Source organism: Carassius carassius, chromosome 48, assembly GCF_963082965.1.
Source record: "Carassius carassius chromosome 48, fCarCar2.1, whole genome shotgun sequence".
Taxonomy (NCBI): Eukaryota; Metazoa; Chordata; class Actinopteri; order Cypriniformes; family Cyprinidae; genus Carassius; species Carassius carassius.
Window position 1 is genome coordinate 23,842,086 of NC_081802.1, and position 24,889 is coordinate 23,866,974.

Here is a 24,889-nt window from a genome sequence, read left to right on the forward strand (position 1 = left end):
ATGCTAATTTCACTAGGGAAGAACCAGAGCCATAGAGAGAGAGAGAGTTGCGACAACTCCATTGACTACAATGGAACGCTTTTTTTACAGTAATGGCGGCTCGTGGAGCCTCTAAATAGTTCCCGGAAGTAGCAGCAGCGCGGTAGAACAGACCGTTTGTGATGGACTTTTATAAAAGGTAAGACGTTTAAAGAATACGTTTGTATATTATCAGTACATCTGAATCAAATTTACTTGTATTAAAGCATGCTAGTTGATTATTGCTCTCTAAATTAGTAGTTTTAGGGGACGTTATCAGATAAAAGATAGGTCATTGGATAACGTTAGTAGCGCATAACAAACCACGAATAGCCTAAACCCGTTCTATTAATGCAGTTTTATCCTTTGTTGTGTAATAAGAGGTAAATGCTTCTAAACAGGTGTTAAATATAACATTAGGGAGTGTGATAGTGATAGGTGGAAGTGATAAAATGAGAATATCCGTTTCATTCCTCATTAAATGTGCAATAACAACAACAACAACAACAAAATCCTTATTTTAGATTGCATTTTTGAGTAACAAAAACATATGGGTGGAGTTTTTTAGACATTGTGTTTCTGTTGACTAGGATGTCTATATTATGTTTCAGGAAGTTTATTTGTGAGATTAAAAACAATGCTTAAAAGCAGCAAGCCATTTAAAAAAACAAATCACACTAGACTAAATGGGGAATAATACTAAATACCACAACATGTAATACTACTGTATATAATTTGTCCCGTTTTTGTCTCCTTTATCTCTTTCAACACAAGAAGCTCAAAGGGATTCAGTGGATCATGAAGACTCCCTGCACTGACTATTTTCTCCTCTCTGTCAGACACCACAAGAACAACACAGAGGAAATGACAGACAACATGCTTGATGTGCAGTTTATTAGACATGTATAAATCCCATTGTGCTAAATCAATGCAATAGTATATATATATATATATATATATATATATATATATATATATATATATATATAAACTGATGTATATTTTTGAGTCATGAACTTTGACTTTTTGAAATTTAAACAAGTTTCAGCTGTAAACATTTCTAAGTGTTTAAATTCACCTGACATGGAAAGTGAACCAACCTACCCACTTGAAAGCAGTTTATACCAGTATTTGAGAGAGATCTACAACCCTTTTCACTCATCATTAAGGCTCCTCTGGACGATGCAGTATACTGTAATTACTATAATAAAATAACCAAATAAATAAATAAATTAATAGATAGACATAAACTATTGACTATAGATTATAAACATAAATAAATAGATTTTATAGATTAAAGAAATGTAGGTCATAAATTTATCAAATTATGTCAAAAGTAAATAATGCACATGGACACTAATGAAATAATGTGTGTGTATAATCATGTTTTGTTTGAATATGTAATATTATACATTAATATATTATGTATTAATTTATACAGTAATAAGTGCATGGGGTGCATAATCATTGTAAACATTAAGATTAATGAAATTTCATTTAATAAATTCTACATTTTATTCATAAGACAATTACCTGTTACATGCAAGTCTCTGTCCTTGTGAAACCATAGTATAACATTACTTGATACCTTTAAATAACATTCTAGTTTAAGAACAAAAAATAGTAAAGTCAAGTCATCTTCATTTATATAGCGCTTTTAGATTGTTTCAAAGCAGCTTTACAGAGATACACGTATATTGTATGGTAACAGAGATTGTTTTGGCTTTATAGCGGTTCTTTAATAAAGTTATTTTCCAGCTAAAGTTATTGTTCATTGATTCGCTTCCGTCGGAACGATCATTTGTTAATAAATTAGAGGCCGCTAAGATGACACCATTCTCTCTACAGACTTTAAACGCGAACCTAAATGAAATATTTGAAATACTTCAAAACAACTGAAACACGGTCTTTAACCAAGGTAACGTTAGCCAGAAATATGTTAACAAACGGCAGGCAACGCTGGTTGACCACTATAAACATTAAATACTAGCAGATTTTTATCTTTTAAAAATAATATTTCTGTAACTACAAACACATACTACATTCACATATCAGTGTATTATATACATATTGTAAATCAATTCATTTATTGACTACAAACTACCAGAAATCAAAGTTCTGCTCTCTAAATCCATCGATTTTTTTTTTTTTTTGAGCTTTTTTTTTTTTTATTGACATATTTATAGAACATTAACAAAAAAGGCATTCGTAGTTTCAGATTTACAAACAAACCTGAGCGTACATACAGATATTACATCACAATATACATATTCTCATCAGCAGGCAAGTAAAAATTGAAGCCAAGGTGAAAATAAAAAAAATAATAATAATACAAAAAAAAAAAAAAAAAGAACAAATAAATATATAAAGTAGGGGAGTAGGACAATAATCAATTAACAAAATCAAAGTCTTCCGATAAGGAGTACAAATACACTGCTTTAGGACTTTTCATCCTTCTCACGGTCTCCAAATATACTTTAAATTCCTCCTTAAAAAACACTGATTTTGGAGGGATTTTGAAAAATGTACATTTGTGTATATAAAATTTCAACAAAAGCAACACATTATTAATTACATAAGATACCTTTTTATCCTTTATTAATAGCCCAAATGTAATAAATTCCCACGACAGTATCAACCTTACAGGTATTCTTTGTTGCATCCATCTCAATGCATCATTCCAAAATTTGTTTACCAAACTGCACTGAAAAAACAAGTGTTCAGCCGTTTCTATCTCTACCTTACATATTTGACATAAATTTGAATCCCCAACATTAAATCTCATTCTTAAAAATTATTTTGTTGGATATATATGATTCAGAATTTTAAAGTGCACCTCTTTACATTTAGGATTAACAGGAAATGAAAGAAAATTGGTCCTAATCTTACTGTCAGGACACTGGTTTGATCATCAGGCCTTCTGTTGTGTTATGTCTTAAGTGGTTAATTCCACTCACTCTGCCTTCACAGCTGCACCTTATCCTAATTAGTGTTCCAGCTCACACACACCTGTCTCTCAATTTCACATTGATTGTCTTCTATACTTATGCTTCTCTCTTTCTGTGCTTCTCTGTCAGTGTGTCTTGGCTACCATCCGTTTCACTACTGCCCTTAAAACTATCTTGCTCTAGCTGTGCCTAGTTTTCATGCCCTGTTTGTTTATTTAATCTTGTTTTTTTTTTGTCTTTTTGGTGTACCCAGTTCCCGTACACAATTCAGTTTTGGATTCCTTACCTGGTTGCTGATTGCCAGCGTTTGTTTTGGACTATTGCCTTTGTTTTGGACTATTGCCTGTTTTTGTTTAATAAATTTGGCAAACTGCGAATCTGCTCTTGGGTCCCTTTTTTCTCCCAGCAACCGTAACACTTACACACTTCTTCCTTTTCATAATGACGAAAAATATAATTCCTTAATACCGGTCCTGGGAAACATTGATGTACTAAACAGTCTCTTAAGAATTTGTTTGAACATTTTCTGTCAACAAAGCGTACATTTTCTATAATAAGTTCTTGTAGTTTAGGTATTATACTTGAATATTTCAGATGTTCACTTACTAATTTAAGCATCTGTAATGGAATATTCTTGATAATTTTTTCATACATTTTAGAGGAGCAACTTATATTGTATTTACCACAAAAAGCAACATGGCTCAGTATGTTTCCCCCATTGTCCACTACATGTGTTAGCGACCATATGCCCTTCTGCCACCACTCATCAATAAACAAAGATTTTCTGTTCACAGTTATACATCTGTTGTTCCAGATTGACATATTATGAGGGCTAAAGTTATGCTTGAAAATCAATTTCCAGTATAATAATACTTGTTGATGGAAAGCAGAAAGTGTTACACGGAGTTTGGAAAGTTCAAAGTCACATTGCAGCAGAAAACTTAAGCAACCACATTTATTGAATACGATAGTAGGAATCTCAAACCAGAAAGAGGACTTATCATTAATGAAAGACTGCAACCATCTAAGTTTAATGACCCCATTCATAATATCAAAGTCAATCGTTTTAAGACCTCCTTCTTCATAATCTTTAATCATATCACTTTTACGAATATAATGACTTTTCATTTTCCATATATATATATATATCCATAAGGATATATCCATATATCCTTTTTGCAGAAACTGATAAAGAGAAACATGGATAGATGAATCTAGAAAGATTCTCTACTTTTGTCAATAAAATTCTTCCAAAAATTGTTATGTCTCTCTGTAGCCAAGTATTCATTATTAATTTACAATTATCCAAGGTTTTATCAAAATTTAAATGTTCTAAATTATCCGTCCTCTTAGATAACCAGATACCTAAATATTTGACTTCATTTTTCACTGGGATATTGTATAATGTTACATTAGGATGGTCGTGAATGGCCAATAACTCACATTTTGACATATTTAGCTTTAAACCTGAAGCTTCTGAAAAAAAACTTAATTAATTGAATTGCTAGGGATATTTGCTGTTCATTTCTTAAAAAAAAGAGTAGTGTCATCAGCAAATTGACTGACAATAAAATTATTACCTTCAAAATCAATGCCAGATATGGTTCCCATTTTGAGTAAAATAGACAACATTTCTGCTACCATAATAAATAATAAAGGAGAACATCCACAACCTTGCCTGATGCCTCTTCTAACCTCGAATCTTGGACATGTACCTTGAGTGAGAGCTACAGAACTGTTTATGTCTTTATAAAGCATTCCAACAATACTAATAAATTTAGGACCAAAACCAAAGTGTTTAAGAGTTTGAAAAAATAAAAGAATGCTCCACCATGTCAAAGGCCTTATAGAAATCCAGAAATAAAATTAATCCATCCTCTTCAATTAAATGACCATATTCAATCAAATCAAAAACTAACCTGATATTATTATGAATTGACCTATCCTTTAAGAATCCTGATTGGGTCACACTAATAATTTGTGATATTCCTGTTTTTAATCTGGAAGCCAGTGCTTTAGTAAACAGTTTGTAATCAGTATTAAGTAGTGTTATGGGGCGTAAATTATCTAATATCCTTTTATCTTTTCCTGGCTTTGGTATCAAAATTATAAGCCCTTGTTTCATAGTTGGCAATAATTCAATATTATTTATACACTCTTGTAAGGCTTCAAATAAAAGATATTTTAGGTCATCCCAAAAAAAATGATAAAAATCTGTTGTTAACCCATCAGGACCCGGTGATTTACCAGGTTTACCTAGAATTAACAGAGGAAAAAGAAGAGGAATACAAATTGGAGTAAAATTTAAACACCTCTTTTACTATTAAGTTATGATTTAATTGTTCTACTTGCTCCACAATTAAACTACTGATCGAATTTTTTTCTTGTCGTCTTTTCTCCAAATTAATGAAGTTTGAGCTATTTTTTCCCCCTCTTCCAGCCACTTAGCTCTGGATCTCACATATGCCCCTTTTGCCTTTTTAATATAGAATTATCTAGAATGGAATGAAGCTTAATAAGTTTTTCTTTATCTTCATCTGACATGTTAGGTTGACAACAGCATTTATTAATATCTTGTATTAACTGGAATTCTTTTTTACGTTTCTTTTTCATCAGATTTTTGCTAAAGGTCATTGAATATTCTCTTAATTTATGTTTTAAATATTCCCATTTAATACCACTTGGAATCTTTTTTACTTTGAATTCAGCAATTATTTTTTTAATATATGTACAAAATTCAGTATGATTCAACAAGTCTGCATTAAATTTCCAATAGCCTCTAGTATTTAGGGGCCAAGCCCCGAAGGGGCTGTGGCACCTATTGTATCTGTTAGTTTTCTTCTTATTAGGGGCCAAGCCCAGAGGGCTGTAGCCCCTATTGTATCTGTACGTTTTCTTTATTATAATTATTATTTTCGTCCAATGGGAGTCTATGGCAGCCCTATGAAGGGAACATGGAAAAAATGATGAAATTTGGCACACTTCTAGAGATGCCCATTATTAGTGACCTTACCAACTTTGGGGTCTCTAGGCCAAACTCTATAGCGTCAAAGACTCATGAGATGAACTAATCAATTCTCTTTCCGGCTCAAGACTGCGTTAGTTTTGCGTATGGGGCTGTCACGTGATTAAGGAACGAGTCAAACTCGACTCGAGACCCGAAAGACTCATGAGATGAACTAATCAATTCTCTTTCCGGCTCAAGACTGCGTTAGTTTTGCGTATGGGGCTGTCACGTGATTAAGGAACGAGTCAAACTCGACCCGAGACCCGAAAGACTCATGAGATGAACTAATCAATTATCTTTCCGGCTCAAGACTGCGTTAGTTTTGCGTATGGTGCTGTCACGTGATTAAGGAAAGAGTCAAACTCGACCCGAGACCCGAAAGACTCATGAGATGAACTAATCAATTCTCTTTCCGGCTCAAGACTGCGTTAGTTTTGCGTATAGGGCTGTCACGTGATTAAGGAACGAGTCAAACTCGACCCGAGACCCGAAAGTCTCATGAGATGAACTAATCAATTCTCTTTCCGGCTCAAGACTGCGTCAGTTTTGCGTATGGGGCTGTCACGTGATTAAGGAACGAGTCAAACTCGACCCGAGACCCGATAGACTCATGAGATGAACTAATCAATTCTCTTTCCGGCTCAAGACTGCGTTAGTTTTGCATATGGGGCTGTCACGTGATTAAGGAACGAGTCAAGCTCGACCCGAGACCCGAAAGACTCATGAGATGAACTAATCAATTCTCTTTCCGGCTCAAGACTGCGTTAGTTTTGCATATGGGGCTGTCACATGATTAAGGAACGAGTCAAGCTCGACCCGAGACCCGAAAGACTCATGAGATGAACTAATCAATTCTCTTTCCGGCTCAAGACTGCGTTAGTTTTGCGTATGGGGCTGTCACATGATTAAGGAACGAGTCAAACTCGACTCGAGACCCGAAAGACTCATGAGATGAACTAATCAATTCTCTTTCCGGCTCAAGACTGCGTTAGTTTTGCCTATGGGTCTGTCACGTAATTAAGGAACGAGTCAAACTCGACCCGAGACCCGAAAGACTCATGAGATGAACTAATCAATTCTCTTTCCTGCTCAAGACTGCGTTAGTTTTGCGTATGGGGCTGTCACGTGATTAAGGAACGAGTCAAACTCGACCAGAGACCCGAAAGACTGATGAGATGAACTAATCAATTCTCTTTCCGGCTCAAGACTGCGTTAGTTTTGCGTATGGGGCTGTCACGTGATTAAGGAACGAGTCAAACTCGACCCGAGACCCGAAAGACTCATGAGATGAACTAATCAATTCTCTTTCCGGCTCAAGACTGCGTTAGTTTTGCGTATGGGGCTGTCACGTGATTAAGGAACGAGTCAAACTCGACCCGAGACCCGAAAGACTCATGAAATGAACTAATCAATTCTCTTTCCGGCTCAAGACTGCGTTAGTTTTGCGTATGGGGCTGTCACGTGATTAAGGAACGAGTCAAACTCGACCCGAGACCCGAAAGACTCATGAGATAAACTAATCAATTATCTTTCCGGCTCAAGACTGCGTTAGTTTTGCGTATTGGTGATTAAGGAACGAGTCAAACTCGACCCGAGACCCGAAAGACTCATGAGATAAACTAATCAATTCTTTTTCCGGCTCAAGACTGCGTTAGTTTTGCGTATGGGGCTGTCACGTGATTAAGGAACGAGTCAAACTCGACCCGAGACCCGAAAGACTCATGAGATAAACTAATCAATTCTCTTTCCGGCTCAAGACTGCGTTAGTTTTGCGTATGGGGCTGTCACGTGATTAAGGAACGAGTCAAACTCGACCCGAGACCCGAAAGACTCATGAGATAAACTAATCAATTCTCTTTCCGGCTCAAGACTGCGTTAGTTTTGCGTATGGGGCTGTCACATGATTAAGGAACCAGTCAAACTCGACCCGAAAGACTCATGAGATGAACTAATCAATTCAATTTTTGGCTCAAGACTGCGTTAGTTTTGCGTATGGGGCTGTCACATGATTAAGGAATGAGTCAAACTCGACCCGAGACCCGAAAGACTCATGAGATGAACTAATCAATTCTCTTTCCGGCTCAAGACTGCGTTAGTTTTGCGTATGGGGCTGTCACATGATTAAGGAACCAGTCAAACTCGACCCGAAAGACTCATGAGATGAACTAATCAATTCTCTTTCCGGCTCAAGACTGCGTTAGTTTTGCGTATGGGGCTGTCACGTGATTAAGGAATGACTTAAACCCGAGGACTTCTTGTCAGATAAGAGGTGAGGTGAGCTAATCACAGACTGAAGACCCAGGTAAAGAATGAATTTTTTTTTTCTGTATCTTATAGCATTTTAGTTTTGGATTGTTTTTAGTGTGATCCACGTTTGCGTAAGTACTAGGTGTGTTGGGGAAGTAACACGTAACATTTTCATTACATTTTGCTAAAATGAACGAAATGAACGAAATTACTCAAAAAAAGATTTGTTCATTTTGCTGAACGAGACTCAAAAGTCCGAGTCGGTAAAATGATCCGAACTTCCCATCACTACTCACCAGGTGCTGGAAGGGCAGTTTGCGAATCAGCAGTTCAGTGGATTTCTGGTACCGGCGAATCTCTCTCTGCGCCACGGTACCGGGCCTGTAGCGATGAGGCTTCTTAACGCCACCGGTAGCCGGAGCGCTCTTACGGGCGGCTTTAGTGGCCAGCTGCTTCCTCGGGGCTTTTCCTTCGGTGGACTTACGAGCGGTCTGCTTAGTTCTCGCCATTGTTTCTCAGGATATCAGTGGTGATTGTGAACAAGACGAAAGAAATGAATACTGGTTATAATATAACACAGCGTGTATTTAAGCCCAGGGCTGCCATGCGCTCATTGGATGGCTTTGCTTCAGATGCATTTGATTGGTTATTGTCTGGCGTCTGTTCCCGCCCAAATGTACTTTGCTTTTTCTCTGTATCCACGAAAATACATAAGTCGAAATCAGTTTTAAATTTGTAAACCAAAATAGGTGATTTTTAATGTGTCTTAAAAACTAGTGGACGTACAGTTTGAATAATGTAGAAAAAAACTTACACAAGTGATACTTATATCATCACAATTTTGTATTACATTTATTTTATTATCAATATATCAGCTTAAATGTTTTTAGCAGTGCCAATAAAACTACATTTTCATAATGCCATAATTAAACCCTCACAAAGTGTAGTGGTTAGTTAGAAAATGCTTTACTTTCAAAAAAAATATTTGGGGACCATGTGAATTTCTAGTCAAATTAAGAAAAAAAAAGTATAATGGAGTCTCAGACAAACAAACTTCTTTTTTTATGTCAGCATTGTGTATTACAATAACTAGTCAATTCATGTGCATTCTGCAACAACTTTATTATTCGATCTATCGAAGGGACTTCAATAGAAAATTAAAAAAAAAACGATAAATGAAATCACTCTTTCTTGGGGAATTGTGTGGAAAAGTTTTGCATATGGGGCTGTCACGTGATTAAGGAACGAGTCAAGCTCGACCCGAGACCCGAAAGACTCATGAGATGAACTAATCAATTCTCTTTCCGGCTCAAGACTGCATCACTTTTGCGTATGGGGCTGTCACGTGATTAAGGAACGAGTCAAACTCGACCCGAGACCCGAAAGACTCATGAGATGAACTAATCAATTCTCTTTCCGGCTCAAGACTGCGTTAGTTTTGCGTATGGGGCTGTCACGTGATTAAGGAACGAGTCAAACTCGACCCGAGACCCGAAAGACTCATGAGATGAACTAATCAATTCTCTTTCCGGCTCAAGACTGTGTTAGTTTTGCGTATGGGGCTGTCACGTGATTAAGGAATGAGTCAAACTCGACCCGAGACCCGAAAGACTCATGAGATGAACTAATCAATTCTCTTTCCGGTTCAAGACTGCGTTAGTTTTGCGTATGGGTCTGTCACGTGATTAAGGAACGAGTCAAACTCGACCCGAAAGACTCATGAGATGAACTAATCAATTCTCTTTCCGGCTCAAGACTGCGTTAGTTTTGCGTATGGGGCTGTCACGTGATTAAGGAACGAGTCAAACTCGACCCGAGACCCGAAAGACTCATGAGATGAACTAATCAATTCTCTTTCCGGATCAAGACTGCGTTAGTTTTACGTATGGTGCTGTCACGTGATTAAGGAACGAGTCAAACTCGACCCGAGACCCGAAAGATTCATGAGATGAACTAATCAATTCTCTTTCCGGCTCAAGACTGCATCACTTTTGCGTATGGGGCTGTCACGTGATTAAGGAACGAGTCAAACTCGACCCGAGACCCGAAAGATTCATGAGATGAACTAATCAATTCTCTTTCCGGCTCAAGACTGCGTTAGTTTTGCGTATGGGGCTGTCACATGATTAAGGAACGAGTCAAACTCGACCCGAAAGACTCATGAGATGAACTAATCAATTCTCTTTCCGGCTCAAGACGGCGTTAGTTTTGCGTATGGGGCTGTCACATGATTAAGGAACCAGTCAAACTCGACCCGAAAGACTCATGAGATGAACTAATCAATTCTCTTTCCGGCTCAAGACTGCGTTAGTTTTGCGTATAGGGCTGTCACGTGATTAAGGAACGAGTCAAACTCGACCCGAGACCCGAAAGTCTCATGAGATGAACTAATCAATTCTCTTTCCGGCTCAAGACTGCGTTAGTTTTGCATATGGGGTTGTCACATGATTAAGGAACGAGTCAAGCTCGACCCGAGACCCGAAAGACTCATGAGATGAACTAATCAATTCTCTTTCCGGCTCAAGACTGCGTTAGTTTTGCGTATGGGGCTGTCACGTGATTAAGGAACGAGTCAAACTCGACTCGAGACCCGAAAGACTCATGAGATGAACTAATCAATTCTCTTTCCGGCTCAAGACTGCGTTAGTTTTGCCTATGGGTCTGTCACGTAATTAAGGAACGAGTCAAACTCGACCCGAGACCCGAAAGACTCATGAGATGAACTAATCAATTCTCTTTCCGGCTCAAGACTGCGTTAGTTTTGCGTATGGGGCTGTCACGTGATTAAGGAACGAGTCAAACTCAACCAGAGACCCGAAAGACTCATGAGATGAACTAATCAATTCTCTTTCCGGCTCAAGACTGCGTTAGTTTTGCGTATGGGGCTGTCACGTGATTAAGGAACGAGTCAAACTCAACCCGAGACCCGAAAGACTCATGAGATGAACTAATCAATTCTCTTTCCGGCTCAAGACTGCGTTAGTTTTGCGTATGGGGCTGTCACGTGATTAAGGAACGAGTCAAACTCGACCCGAGACCCGAAAGACTCATGAAATGAACTAATCAATTCTCTTTCCGGCTCAAGACTGCGTTAGTTTTGCGTATGGGGCTGTCACGTGATTAAGGAACGAGTCAAACTCGACCCGAGACCCGAAAGACTCATGAGATAAACTAATCAATTCTCTTTCCGGCTCAAGACTGCGTTAGTTTTGCGTATTGGTGATTAAGGAACGAGTCAAACTCGACCCGAGACCCGAAAGACTCATGAGATAAACTAATCAATTCTCTTTCCGGCTCAAGACTGCGTTAGTTTTGCGTATGGGGCTGTCACGTGATTAAGGAACGAGTCAAACTCGACCCGAGACCCGAAAGACTCATGAGATAAACTAATCAATTCTCTTTCCGGCTCAAGACTGCGTTAGTTTTGCGTATGGGGCTGTCACATGATTAAGGAACCAGTCAAACTCGACCCGAAAGACTCATGAGATGAACTAATCAATTCTCTTTCCGGCTCAAGACTGCGTTAGTTTTGCGTATGGGGCTGTCACATGATTAAGGAACGAGTCAAACTCGACCCGAGACCCGAAAGACTCATGAGATGAACTAATCAATTCTCTTTCCGGCTCAAGACTGCGTTAGTTTTGCGTATGGGGCTGTCACATGATTAAGGAACCAGTCAAACTCGACCCGAAAGACTCATGAGATGAACTAATCAATTCTCTTTCCGGCTCAAGACTGCGTTAGTTTTGCGTATGGGGCTGTCACGTGATTAAGGAATGACTTAAACCCGAGGACTTCTTGTCAGATAAGAGGTGAGGTGAGCTAATCACAGACTGAAGACCCAGGTAAAGAATGAATTTTTTTTTCTGTATCTTATAGCATTTTAGTTTTGGATTGTTTTTAGTGTGATCCACGTTTGCGTAAGTACTAGGTGTGTTGGGGAAGTAACACGTAACATTTTCATTACATTTTGCTAAAATGAACGAAATGAACTAAATTACTCAAAAAAAGATTTGTTCATTTTGCTGAACGAGACTCAAAAGTCCGAGTCGGTAAAATGATCCGAACTTCCCATCACTACTCACCAGGCGCTGGAAGGGCAGTTTGCGAATCAGCAGTTCAGTGGATTTCTGGTACCGGCGAATCTCTCTCTGCGCCACGGTACCGGGCCTGTAGCGATGAGGCTTCTTAACGCCACCGGTAGCCGGAGCGCTCTTACGGGCGGCTTTAGTGGCCAGCTGCTTCCTCGGGGCTTTTCCTTCGGTGGACTTACGAGCGGTCTGCTTAGTTCTCGCCATTGTTTCTCAGGATATCAGTGGTGATTGTGAACAAGACGAAAGAAATGAATACTGGTTATAATATAACACAGCGTGTATTTAAGCCCAGGGCTGCCATGCGCTCATTGGATGGCTTTGCTTCAGATGCATTTGATTGGTTATTGTCTGGCGTCTGTTCCCGCCCAAATGTACTTTGCTTTTTCTCTGTATCCACGAAAATACATAAGTCGAAATCAGTTTTAAATTTGTAAACCAAAATAGGTGATTTTTAATGTGTCTTAAAAACTAGTGGACGTACAGTTTGAATAATGTAGAAAAAAACTTACACAAGTGATACTTATCACAATTTTGTATTACATTTATTTTATTATCAATATATCAGCTTAAATGTTTTTAGCAGTGCCAATAAAACTACATTTTCATAATGCCATAATTAAACCCTCACAAAGTGTAGTGGTTAGTTAGAAAATGCTTTACTTTCAAAAAAAATATTTGGGGACCATGTGAATTTCTAGTCAAATTAAGAAAAAAAAAGTATAATGGAGTCTCAGACAAACAAACTTCTTTTTTTATGTCAGCATTGTGTATTACAATAACTAGTCAATTCATGTGCATTCTGCAACAACTTTATTATTCGATCTATCGAAGGGACTTCAATAGAAAATTAAAAAAAAACGATAAATGAAATCACTCTTTCTTGGGGAATTGTGTGGAAAAGTTTTGCATATGGGGCTGTCACGTGATTAAGGAACGAGTCAAGCTCGACCCGAGACCCGAAAGACTCATGAGATGAACTAATCAATTCTCTTTCCGGCTCAAGACTGCGTTAGTTTTGCATATGGGGTTGTCACATGATTAAGGAACGAGTCAAGCTTGACCCGAGACCCGAAAGACTCATGAGATGAACTAATCAATTCTCTTTCCGGCTCAAGACTGCGTTAGTTTTGCGTATGGGGCTGTCACGTGATTAAGGAACGAGTCAAACTCGACTCGAGACCCGAAAGACTCATGAGATGAACTAATCAATTCTCTTTCCGGCTCAAGACTGCGTTAGTTTTGCGTATGGGGCTGTCACGTGATTAAGGAACGAGTCAAACTCGACCAGAGACCCGAAAGACTCATGAGATGAACTAATCAATTCTCTTTCCGGCTCAAGACTGCGTTAGTTTTGCGTATGGGGCTGTCACGTGATTAAGGAACGAGTCAAACTCGACCCGAGACCCGAAAGACTCATGAGATGAACTAATCAATTCTCTTTCCGGCTCAAGACTGCGTTAGTTTTGCGTATGGGGCTGTCACGTGATTAAGGAACGAGTCAAACTCGACCCGAGACCCGAAAGACTCATGAGATAAACTAATCAATTCTCTTTCCGGCTCAAGACTGCGTTAGTTTTGCGTATTGGTGATTAAGGAATGAGTCAAACTCGACCCAAGACCCGAAAGACTCATGAGATAAACTAATCAATTCTTTTTCCGGCTCAAGACTGCGTTAGTTTTGCGTATGGGGCTGTCACGTGATTAAGGAACGAGTCAAACTCGACCCGAGACCCGAAAGACTCATGAGATAAACTAATCAATTCTCTTTCCGGCTCAAGACTGCGTTAGTTTTGCGTATGGGGCTGTCACGTGATTAAGGAACGAGTCAAACTCGACCCGAGACCCGAAAGACTCATGAGATAAACTAATCAATTCTCTTTCCGGCTCAAGACTGCGTTAGTTTTGCGTATGGGGCTGTCACATGATTAAGGAACCAGTCAAACTCGACCCGAAAGATTCATGAGATGAACTAATCAATTCTCTTTCCGGCTCAAGACTGCGTTAGTTTTGCGTATGGGGCTGTCACATGATTAAGGAACGAGTCAAACTCGACCCGAGACCCGAAAGACTCATGAGATGAACTAATCAATTCTCTTTCCGGCTCAAGACTGCGTTAGTTTTGCGTATGGGGCTGTCACGTGATTAAGGAACGAGTCAAACTCGACCCGAGACCCGAAAGACTCATGAATCAGATCAGAATCAGAATCAGAATCAGAAAGAGCTTTATTGCCAAGTATGCTTGCGCATACAAGGAATTTGTTTTAGTGACATAAGCTTCCAGTAAACAGACACACAACAACACACAGAAAAAAAAAAAATAATAATAATAAAAAATAAAAATTACGGGAGAATTACAAATTGGCAAATAAATAAGTGTATAAACAATTGTGCTATAAATGATAATGGAATAGGATTGAGTGAGATGCAGGAATGTTCTAGGATGGAGGGGTAACAAATAAATATAAGGATATTGCACATTTTTGCATAAGCATAAGTTTAAGTGGGAAACATTTAACTGTTCATGAGGTAGATTGCCTGGGGGAAGAAACTATTCTTGTGCCTTGCTGTTCTTGTATTTGCGGCTCTGAGGCGCCGGCCAGATGGCAAAAGTTCAAAGATGGGGTGACTTGGATGTGAGGGATCCAGAGTGATTTTCTGAGTCCTTTTCCTCACTCTGGATGTGTACAGTTCTTGGAGGGTGGGCAGGGGAGCACCAATAATCCTTTCAGCAGTCCGAACAGTTCTCTTTAGTCTTCTGATATCTGATTTTGTAGCTGAACCAAACCAGACAGTAATTGAAGTACACAGGACTGACTCAATGACGGCTGAGTAGAACTGTTTCAGCAGCTCCTGTGGCAGGTTAAACTTCCTCAGCTGGCGAAGGAAGTACAACCTTTGTTGGGCTTTTTTCACAATGGAGCCAATGTGATTGTCCCACTTCAGGTCCTGAGAGATGGTGGTTCCCAGGAATCTGAATGACTCCACTGCAGCCACAGTGCTGTTCATGATGGTGAGTGGGGAAAGTGCAGGGGGGTTTCTCCTAAAGTCCACAGTCATCTCCACTGTTTTGAGCGTGTTCAGCTCCAGGTTGTTAAGACTGCACCAGACAGCCAGCTGCTCAACCTCCTGTCTGTAAGCAGACTCGTCACCGTCCTGGATGAGGCCGATGACTGTAGTGTCGTCTGCAAACTTCAGGAGCTTGACAGAGGGGTCTTTAGAGGTGCAGTCGTTGGTGTACAGGGAGAAGAGCAGAGGGGAGAGAACACATCCCTGAGGGGCACCAGTGTTGGTGGAGCAGCTGTTTGACATGAATTTCCCCAGTCTCACTAACTGTTGCCTATCTGTCAGAAAGCTGGTGATCCACTGACAGATAGAGCTAGGAACAGAGAGCTGGGTCAGTTTGGTCTGGAGGGTTGTTGGGATGATGGTGTTGAAAGCCGAACTAAAGTCCACAAACAGGATCCTCACATAAGTCCCTGTTTTGTCCAGATGTTGCAGGATGAAGTGCAATGCCATGTTGATTGCATCATCCACGGACCTGTTTGCTCGGTACGCAAACTGCAGGGGGTCCAGTAAGGGTCCAGTGATGTCCTTCAGATAAGCCAGAACCAGTTTTTCAAACGACTTCATGACGACAGACGTTAGAGCCACAGGTCTGTAGTCGTTAAGTCCTGTTATCTTGGGTTTCTTTGGAATGGGGATTATGGTGGAGCGTTTGAAGCAGGAAGGCACTTCACACAACTCCAGAGATCTGTTGAAGATCTGTGAAAAGATGGGGGCCAGCTGGTCAGCACAGGTTTTCAGACAGGCTGGTGTAACGCCATCTGGGCCTGGTGCTTTTCTTCTTTTGTTTTTTCTTGAAGACCTGGCGCACATCATCTTCACAGATTTGAAGAGCAGGAGGTATGGAGAGGGGGATTGCAGGAGGTGTTAATGGTTGTGTAGGGAGATGGTCAGAGTGGGTGTTGGGGGTTTCAAATCTACAATAAAACTCATTCAGGTCGTTAGCAAGTCGTTGATTAGCCTCAGTGCAAGGGGTTTATCATGAGATAAACTAATCAATTCTCTTTCCGGCTCAAGACTGCGTTAGTTTTGCGTATGGGGCTGTCACATGATTAAGGAACCAGTCAAACTCGACCCGAAAGATTCATGAGATGAACTAATCAATTCTCTTTCCGGCTCAAGACTGCGTTAGTTTTGCGTATGGGGCTGTCACATGATTAAGGAACGAGTCAAACTCGACCCGAGACCCGAAAGACTCATGAGATGAACTAATCAATTCTCTTTCCGGCTCAAGACTGCGTTAGTTTTGCGTATGGGGCTGTCACATGATTAAGGAACCAGTCAAACTCGACCCGAAAGACTCATGAGATGAACTAATCAATTCTCTTTCCGGCTCAAGACTGCGTTAGTTTTGCGTATGGGGCTGTCACGTGATTAAGGAATGACTTAAACCCGAGGACTTCTTGTCAGATAAGAGGTGAGGTGAGCTAATCACAGACTGAAGACCCAGGTAAAGAATGAATTTTTTTTTCTGTATCTTATAGCATTTTAGTTTTGGATTGTTTTTAGTGTGATCCACGTTTGCGTAAGTACTAGGTGTGTTGGGGAAGTAACACGTAACATTTTCATTACATTTTGCTAAAATGAACGAAATGAACGAAATTACTCAAAAAAAGATTTGTTCATTTTGCTGAACGAGACTCAAAAGTCCGAGTCGGTAAAATGATCCGAACTTCCCATCACTACTCACCAGGCACTGGAAGGGCAGTTTGCGAATCAGCAGTTCAGTGGATTTCTGGTACCGGCGAATCTCTCTCTGCGCCACGGTACCGGGCCTGTAGCAATGAGGCTTCTTAACGCCACCGGTAGCCGGAGCGCTCTTACGGGCAGCTTTAGTGGCCAGCTGCTTCCTCGGGGCTTTTCCTCCGGTGGACTTACGAGCGGTCTGCTTAGTTCTCGCCATTGTTTCTCAGGATATCAGTGGTGATTGTGAACAAGATGAAAGAAATGAATACTGGTTATAATATAACACAGCGTGTATTTAAGCCCAGGGCTGCCATGCGCTCATTGGATGGCTTTGCTTCAGATGCATTTGATTGGTTATTGTCTGGCGTCTGTTCCCGCCCAAACGTACTTTGCTTTTTCTCTGTATCCACGAAAATACATAAGTCGAAATCAGTTTTAAATTTGTAAACCAAAATAGGTGATTTTTAATGTGTCTTAAAAACTAGTGGACGTACAGTTTGAATAATGTAGAAAAAAACTTACACAAGTGATACTTATATCATCACAATTTTGTATTACATTTATTTTATTATCAATATATCAGCTTAAATGTTTTTAGCAGTGCCAATAAAACTACATTTTCATAATGCCATAATTAAACCCTCACAAAGTGTAGTGGTTAGTTAGAAAATGCTTTACTTTCAAAAAAAATATTTGGGGACCATGTGAATTTCTAGTCAAATTAAGAAAAAAAAAGTATAATGGAGTCTCAGACAAACAAACTTCTTTTTTTATGTCAGCATTGTGTATTACAATAACTAGTCAATTCATGTGCATTCTGCAACAACTTTATTATTCGATCTATCGAAGGGACTTCAATAGAAAATTTAAAAAAAAACGATAAATGAAATCACTCTTTCTTGGGGAATTGTGTGGCTCTTAAAAGAGCCTTTGGTTTGAGGAGAAGCTTCGGTCAGTCTACTTGGCCTTCGCGGGCTTCTCGGTCTTCTTGGGCAGCAGCACGGCCTGAATGTTGGGTAATACACCACCCTGAGCGATGGTCACGCCAACCAGAAGCTTGTTCAGCTCCTCGTCATTTCGCACCGCCAGCTGCAGGTGTCGAGGGATGATGCGGGTCTTCTTGTTGTCCCGAGCGGCGTTTCCAGCCAACTCCAGGATCTCTGCGGTCAGATACTCGAACACAGCGGCCAAATACACCGGAGCTCCGGCACTGATGCGCTGGGCATAGTTGCCTTTGCGGAGAAGCCTGTGAACACGGCCGACGGGGAACTGCAGTCCCGCCCTGGAAGAGCGACTCTTGGTCTTAGCGCGATCCTTTCCCCCGGTTTTACCTCTACCACTCATTGTTAAAATCAGAATTTAAAACAGAATAATACCCTGACGAAGATAAACAGAATGGAGATCAGTGTAGGCTCATATAGCTTTAAACGCGAGTGCCAGTCGCCCATTGGTTTACACTGTGATATGTTTTAAACCAATCACTGAACTTCCCTCAAAAGCCCAACCCCCTTTTTGGAACGATCACATGTATTGACTAGACAGAAGAGATTAGATCAAGTCATCCTCATTTATATAGCATTTTTAACAATGTAGATTGTTTCAAAGCAGCTTTACAGAGATAAACCTATAATGTATCCAGATATTGAATCACTGAAATGTTTGATAGAAAATTCAAATAAGTACAACAATGGATATATACGCTGTTCCTACCAAAAGTGCTACACATTTTACACACTATTGTTCACACTGACCAGGGGTCTCATTTATAAAACTATGCGTAGGATCTTTACTAAAAGTTTACGTGCGCCCAAAAGCCAAAAATGGCGTACGCCAAAAAATATTCCGATTTATAAAACCGTGCGTACGCACACCTGTAAGCAATGTTCCCTTTATAAATCACAGATCACCCGCAGATGTGCGTACGTGAACCAGCCTCATATCCCGCCCTGTACACGCCCATTTTTAACCATAAATAGTCAATGCAAATCACCTCATGATTGCTGATCAGCATGTAAATGAGAGTGGAATCCCATATATACCTGGAAAACTGGCATGCGACCCGCCAATTAATTAATCCAAGAAAGTGAAAACGTGCATTTCTGTTAGCCTAATTTTAATAATGGCGACAGGTGAGAAAAGAGGAAAAAAACGTAATTTCTCAGATACTGAGATTGAAACACTTGTAGGGGAGGTGGAGGCTCGGAAAACTGTGTTATTTGGTGGCCATAGCAGTGGGGTCACTAATAAAAAGAAGCAGTGCGAGTGGCAAAGTATTGCTTCTGCCGTCAATTGTGTCAGTGGGACAGAACGGACAGTTGCAGAATTAAAGAAAAAATGGTCCGACCTGAAGGTATACAAATTTTTTTTTTACCAACATATTACATTTGTGTTTTATTAGGCTATATACCTATATAAATAGCAATATTGATTTTCAAAAAGTTTTATTTACATGTGCTTACAGTATGCAAAATATGTGAAATAAAGATTCTCATTCATTCAAGGTGGAGGCAAAGAGAAAACTGTCCTCCCACCGCCAGAGCGTGGCTGCAACTGGTGGGGGCCCATGTACAGCTGATCTCAAATCAGTGGACAGCAAAATCGCGGCTATAATTGGGGAGGTCAGCGTGTGTGGTATTGTGTCGGAAAAGGAGGGAGACACTGACGTGACTGAAACCACAGAGGAGCAAGGTTAAACCGATTTTTAACCATTAACGCTGTACATTTGAGTGTGTGGGGTGATAAATGGATAAATGTTGCCAATTGTTTGTCCTCCAGTCCTTCCGGAGTCTGAAGCTGTAAATGAACAGGAGGTTCAGGGTGAGGGGTTCTCAGATGCAGATGCACAGCGTCCGGCTCAAAGCAGTGCCCCTTCTGCGTCTGGCACGTCCAAAAGTGGTCGGGTACTCACTGACGCAGTCCTGCAGTTACAGCGAGAGACAATAAACGCTGTCAACAGGGTTGCAGATGAGCTACGGCAGATGAGAGAAGAGATGCAAGAAATTGCACAATCATTAAAAGATGCAGTTAAAACATGAACCTTGAGTTTTGTCTTTCTTTACAAACGCCGCATGACATCCTCACGGATTCTTGCACCTCGTTGATATCCCTCTTGTCGGCCAGGGGGCTGTGGCTCGGGGTCGTAATGCTGGGGTAGAGGGAGATCAGGAGGGAGAGGAATACCGTTTCTCAGTGCTATATTGTGCAAAACACCACACGCCCTGACAATCTTGCACACTTTTGCTGGATGGTATAAAAGTCTGCCACCCGAGGCATCCAGAGCACGCCATCTGCATTTCAGGATGCCGATGGCACGCTCCACAACTGCGCGGGCACGAGAGTGGACCTCGTTATAATGAGTTTCCTCTGCGCTCTGCGGGTTTAAAAATGGGGTGAGGAGCCAGCGTCTCAGGGGGTAGCCACTGTCGCCTGCAGGTTATAATTATATTAAAAACAAAATTGTTACAGTTTCAACTTTTTAATATTGTTAAACTCACCAAGAAGCCAGCCATCACGTACTGCGCCTGCATTTAGTCTGTTCCCTACACTGCTATGTGTCAAGATAAAGGAATCATGTGTTGAACCAGGCCAGCGTGCCACAATGTTTGTGAGGGTCATGTTGGAGTCACATATGATTTGCACATCAATAGAATGCACATGCTTTCTATTAACATAAGCAAATTCATTTTCAGATGGTGCCCTTATAGCAACATGAGTGCAGTCAATTGCGCCGATTACATTTGGGAAACCAGACATTGCTGCAAATTGCGTTTTAATTTCGGCCTGTTCTCGCACAGTGTAGGGGAACCTGATGTATCGACTAACCATATTAAGTATACCATTTAAAACGACAGATATTATGGCACTCAGGGACGGCTGTGATATACCAGACCTATAGGGTGAGATGATAGATTCCAATAGAATTATTTCATATACAAAAAGGTCTTAGAGACAAATTTGAGGATTACTTATAGTTTTTTTATATTATTAATTTACCTGTCTGCCAATTCCCGCTGGAAACAGCCGGTTGCCAAGAACCCCAGAGTGGTGAGGACTTGTATTTGGACTGGGATGGCATGGTTCCGGCGTGTTGCCCTCTCTAATACTGGACCCAATTCAGCACATAGATCCAAGAGCACAGCTCTAGGGAATCTAAATCGGCTTATTAGCCAGTCATCATCATGGGCCAGGAAATCATCATGGTCCCTGAAAACTCGTTCTCTCCTTATTCTGCCATTAGCGTAATCCTCCAACAGTGCCAGGAGTGCCATCATGAAGCATTACATACCCGGGTCACCGGAGAATTTATATGTTTCTAGCAAATAGACTGATCGTTAACACCTTGACAAAATCACTTAATTAATTTGTGGGCGAAAATTTAAGACGAAGATGTTATAGTGAACACATGCTTCTTGACGGTTTTGTAATGAACACCGTAATAGTTAGGACCGATGATGAGTAGCGATTGTGCTTCATGACTGTATTTGCAGACTTTGACATTTTATGATATAGGCTATGTATATTAAGGAAAATATTTCCTTTTTACACTGTGTTCTGCAGTTCTCTAATAAAAGGGTATTTCATGCTATTCTGTAGGCTATCACATGTATCGCGCCATGTCCTCCTGTGCTCCCGTTGTGGACAATGTGACTGTAAGGCAGCGCTGATTATTATTTTATTTTACTTTTAATACATTTTGAATTACGTTTGGATTTTACTAGATGTATATAGCCTAAAACAATCGGCACAAATAACACTGTTGGATTTAATCTTCATGATAATGTGGATATAACGTATGAAATGGAGTGAAAATTAAATGTCATTAATTCTTATAATCGTTCTTCTCACATTTATTTTCTACAATCTAACTTCAGTTCACTACCTCACCATCGGTGTCGCCAATTCCCTTTGTCTCCAGAATGTGCGTACGCACGGCTCAAAGTTTGCTTAAAGGTGCGCACATTCTCCCGTCAAGTTTGTTTTTTATAGATCACAACCTTTGCGTGGGAACTGGCGTACGTACGTTTCCAGCCCCGTTTTGTGCGTACGCACGCTTTATAAATGAGGCCCCAGATCTGATACTGTAGAGTATTATTACCATTAATGTAATATTATAATTTTATCACTGCCATTATTGTTTGTGGGGTTGTTTGAATTGCCACGTTTCTCCAGCATTATGGTTTGTGTATAAATTCTAATCTGTACTGTTAATCAACATCCTTAGTCGTTCTGTGATAACTGTTTGCTTTGAAATCTAACAAGCTTTTTGGCAATTTTCAATCAATTTCTTGCGAATACAAATTAATTACTTGAGTTTTACCTAAACTAAATTTGTTGAGTCACATATTTGGCTATTTGATTCCAGAAATAACAAATCATTCAGAAACATGAGTTTTGCTCTTTACTTTGTCAGTGGTTGGCTCTTAAAAGAGCCGTTGAGAAACACAGTACCGTTAGATGTATTTCTTCTTGGGAGCTGACTTTCTAGGCTTGGCGGCTTTAGGTTTTGCTGCTTTAGGTTTCGCCGTTTTTGGTTTGGCCGCCTTTGCCTTTTTTGGGCTCTTGGCTGCTTTCTTAGGAGTCGCCGGTTTCTTGGCCTTCTTGGGGCTCTTTCGCTGCCTTCTTAGCGGCGGGTTTCTTCACCTTCTTCGGGGATTTCTTAGCGGCGGGCTTCTTCACCTTCTTCGGGGATTTCTTAGCGGCGGGCTTCTTCGCTGCTGAAGTTTTGGGCTTCTTAGCGGCAGCGGGTTTCTTGGATGCGGACACAGCCTTGACGATCAGCTCGCCGACGCCTGGACCTGCTTTCTTGGCTTTCACAGCGGACTTCTTCTTGGGCGCTTTGGCCGGGGCGGCAGCAGCGGGGGCTGGGGCGGTTTCTGCCATTTCTTTCTGTCTCTCTCTGATCGGATCTGAAAAACTCTGTCTGGTTTCAGCATTGAATGAAAAGCGCTCGAGCGGCGCTGCGGTCTTAAATGACACATGAGAACCTCGTAGACTCAACCTGCCCCGCTCGGTGTGTGCTGCTCGCTGACGCTTGTGTTTCCTTCTCTTACATTTGGGGCAAAATTCGAGCTGTTAACTAGTTTGTCACAATCAAAACAAAGTGAACACCAAGCAGAGGTTCTGGGCTTTCATTAGAGACAAAAAAAACGCAAAGAGGAAACGTTACTTTTGCCTTCGTCAGACCAAATCCAAGGCGAGCATCAGCTGCGGGAGAAAGCCGTGTTCAAATCTGACGGATAGTTTTAACGGAAAAGTTGATAAAAGCCTGAACACGTAATGTGTGTGCTCAGAAAACAGTCTAAAAGAGATTTCAATGTAAGCAGCATCAGTGATGAGCGTTAGGAGGCTTTCATACAGCTGTTATTTTGGGCATCTTGAAGCACACGAACATCATCCGGAGTCTTCGAGTCTGTCTGGCCCTTATCTTCGGGCATCAGATTATCCTGTTATCTCATTAAACACCTTAAACACATCGTTGATGTGGGCCAGCATCATATCACAACAGAAATATTTTAATTGTAATAAAGGATTTGTGTCTACTGATTCGCCATTCATCTCTTAGGGAACCATGTAAATGGAAATTATTGCTAATCAAGTTACACCACAGTCAGGGCTTAATTTGAGCCGGAACACGCCGGAACATGTTCCGTCACCTTCGACATTGGAACCTTTTTATTGGATCCGGCACCTCCTGTGTCACTAAAATTAATTGCCTGAATGAAAAAAAAAAAGAGATTGCTGTTAGCCTCGATCGTTTCACTCAGGGGAAAATTTTCAAAAAGACATAATAAGGGGACATTCTAATCTGCATTAAGCCACAGTAAGCGTTCTTATAGCCCTAATGGTTTTCTATGGGAGGAAAATGCTTAAAGTGTAAATGTGATCATGTTATGGGCTCATCTGATTTTTTTGTACATAGCATAGCCTATTTGTTAGGATTTTAGTATCATAATGATTAATAAATGCATGCACAATTATCCGTAAACTTGATTTGAACAAATGCCTTTCAACTTGTGTGTGCAAAATTCAGAATTAAATTAATGTGCAGAAATTTGCACAAATAGAGAGTATGTAGGCCTACTATACTGTTGTAGCCATTAAACAAGCGCATTTAGTTTCATATTTGCTAAAATATTTGTTGAATGACGAGCGGCAAGGCAAAGGTTCGTTTAAGAACATATAACTTTACTAGAGGAGATGCAGAAGTTCAACATACAAGCATATAACTCCATCACCGTAACACATACTCGCGCATGCGTAGAAACCAGCTTTTACAACTTAGTCTGTTGGATTTAAGCTATAGAGCGCTCTGTTCTACATCCTCCTTCTTTAATTGTGACAGATATTCCTTAATGAAAAGTTCCATACGAAGTTCCTTAAATTGTAAGTTAACTCAAAGCCTTTATCTTTATAAGCAACACATTTAACAGATTAGTTAAGCTGAGAGTAAAAAATCTTTTTACACTTAACCTCTTTTTTTTTAAAATAACCTCTACCTTTACAAATTGAACATTTTGTTACTAAACTAAACTGTTTCCCCTGTCTTTTTTTCTTCTTTCCATGTATTTAGGGTTTGGTTTGCAAAGGCGACCTGCTCTGGTCACATATGGAATTGTGGAAGGAATTCTTGTTGAATGTTCATTCAGCGGCTTCTTCTCGGCTCCTTGTGGGGTGCATTGTTCTTTGACTTCACTTGGAGTGGAGTATTTGTGCTTAGATTCAACAGAGGGGGTCTGGACAAAGGGAAATGTCACATCGCTGTGCTCGAACCGTTGTGGCTGTGGCTCCGCGACAGGAAGGATATGTCTTCGGTTTCGTCTGTATTC

At 40.3% G+C, this 24,889-nt stretch overlaps 1 protein-coding gene across 1 annotated transcript; it reads right to left on the bottom strand.

The window, feature by feature from the left end:
• Positions 1-18,020: 18,020 nt before the first annotated feature.
• Positions 18,021-24,625, bottom strand: LOC132131866 (histone H2A, sperm-like). Its single transcript, XM_059543997.1, has 2 exons — positions 24,595-24,625; positions 18,021-18,394 (listed from the first exon to the last, which is right to left on the bottom strand). The coding sequence occupies exons 1-2, from the start codon at positions 24,623-24,625 to the stop codon at positions 18,021-18,023; spliced, it is 405 nt and encodes a 134-aa protein (XP_059399980.1).
• Positions 24,626-24,889: the final 264 nt, after the last annotated feature.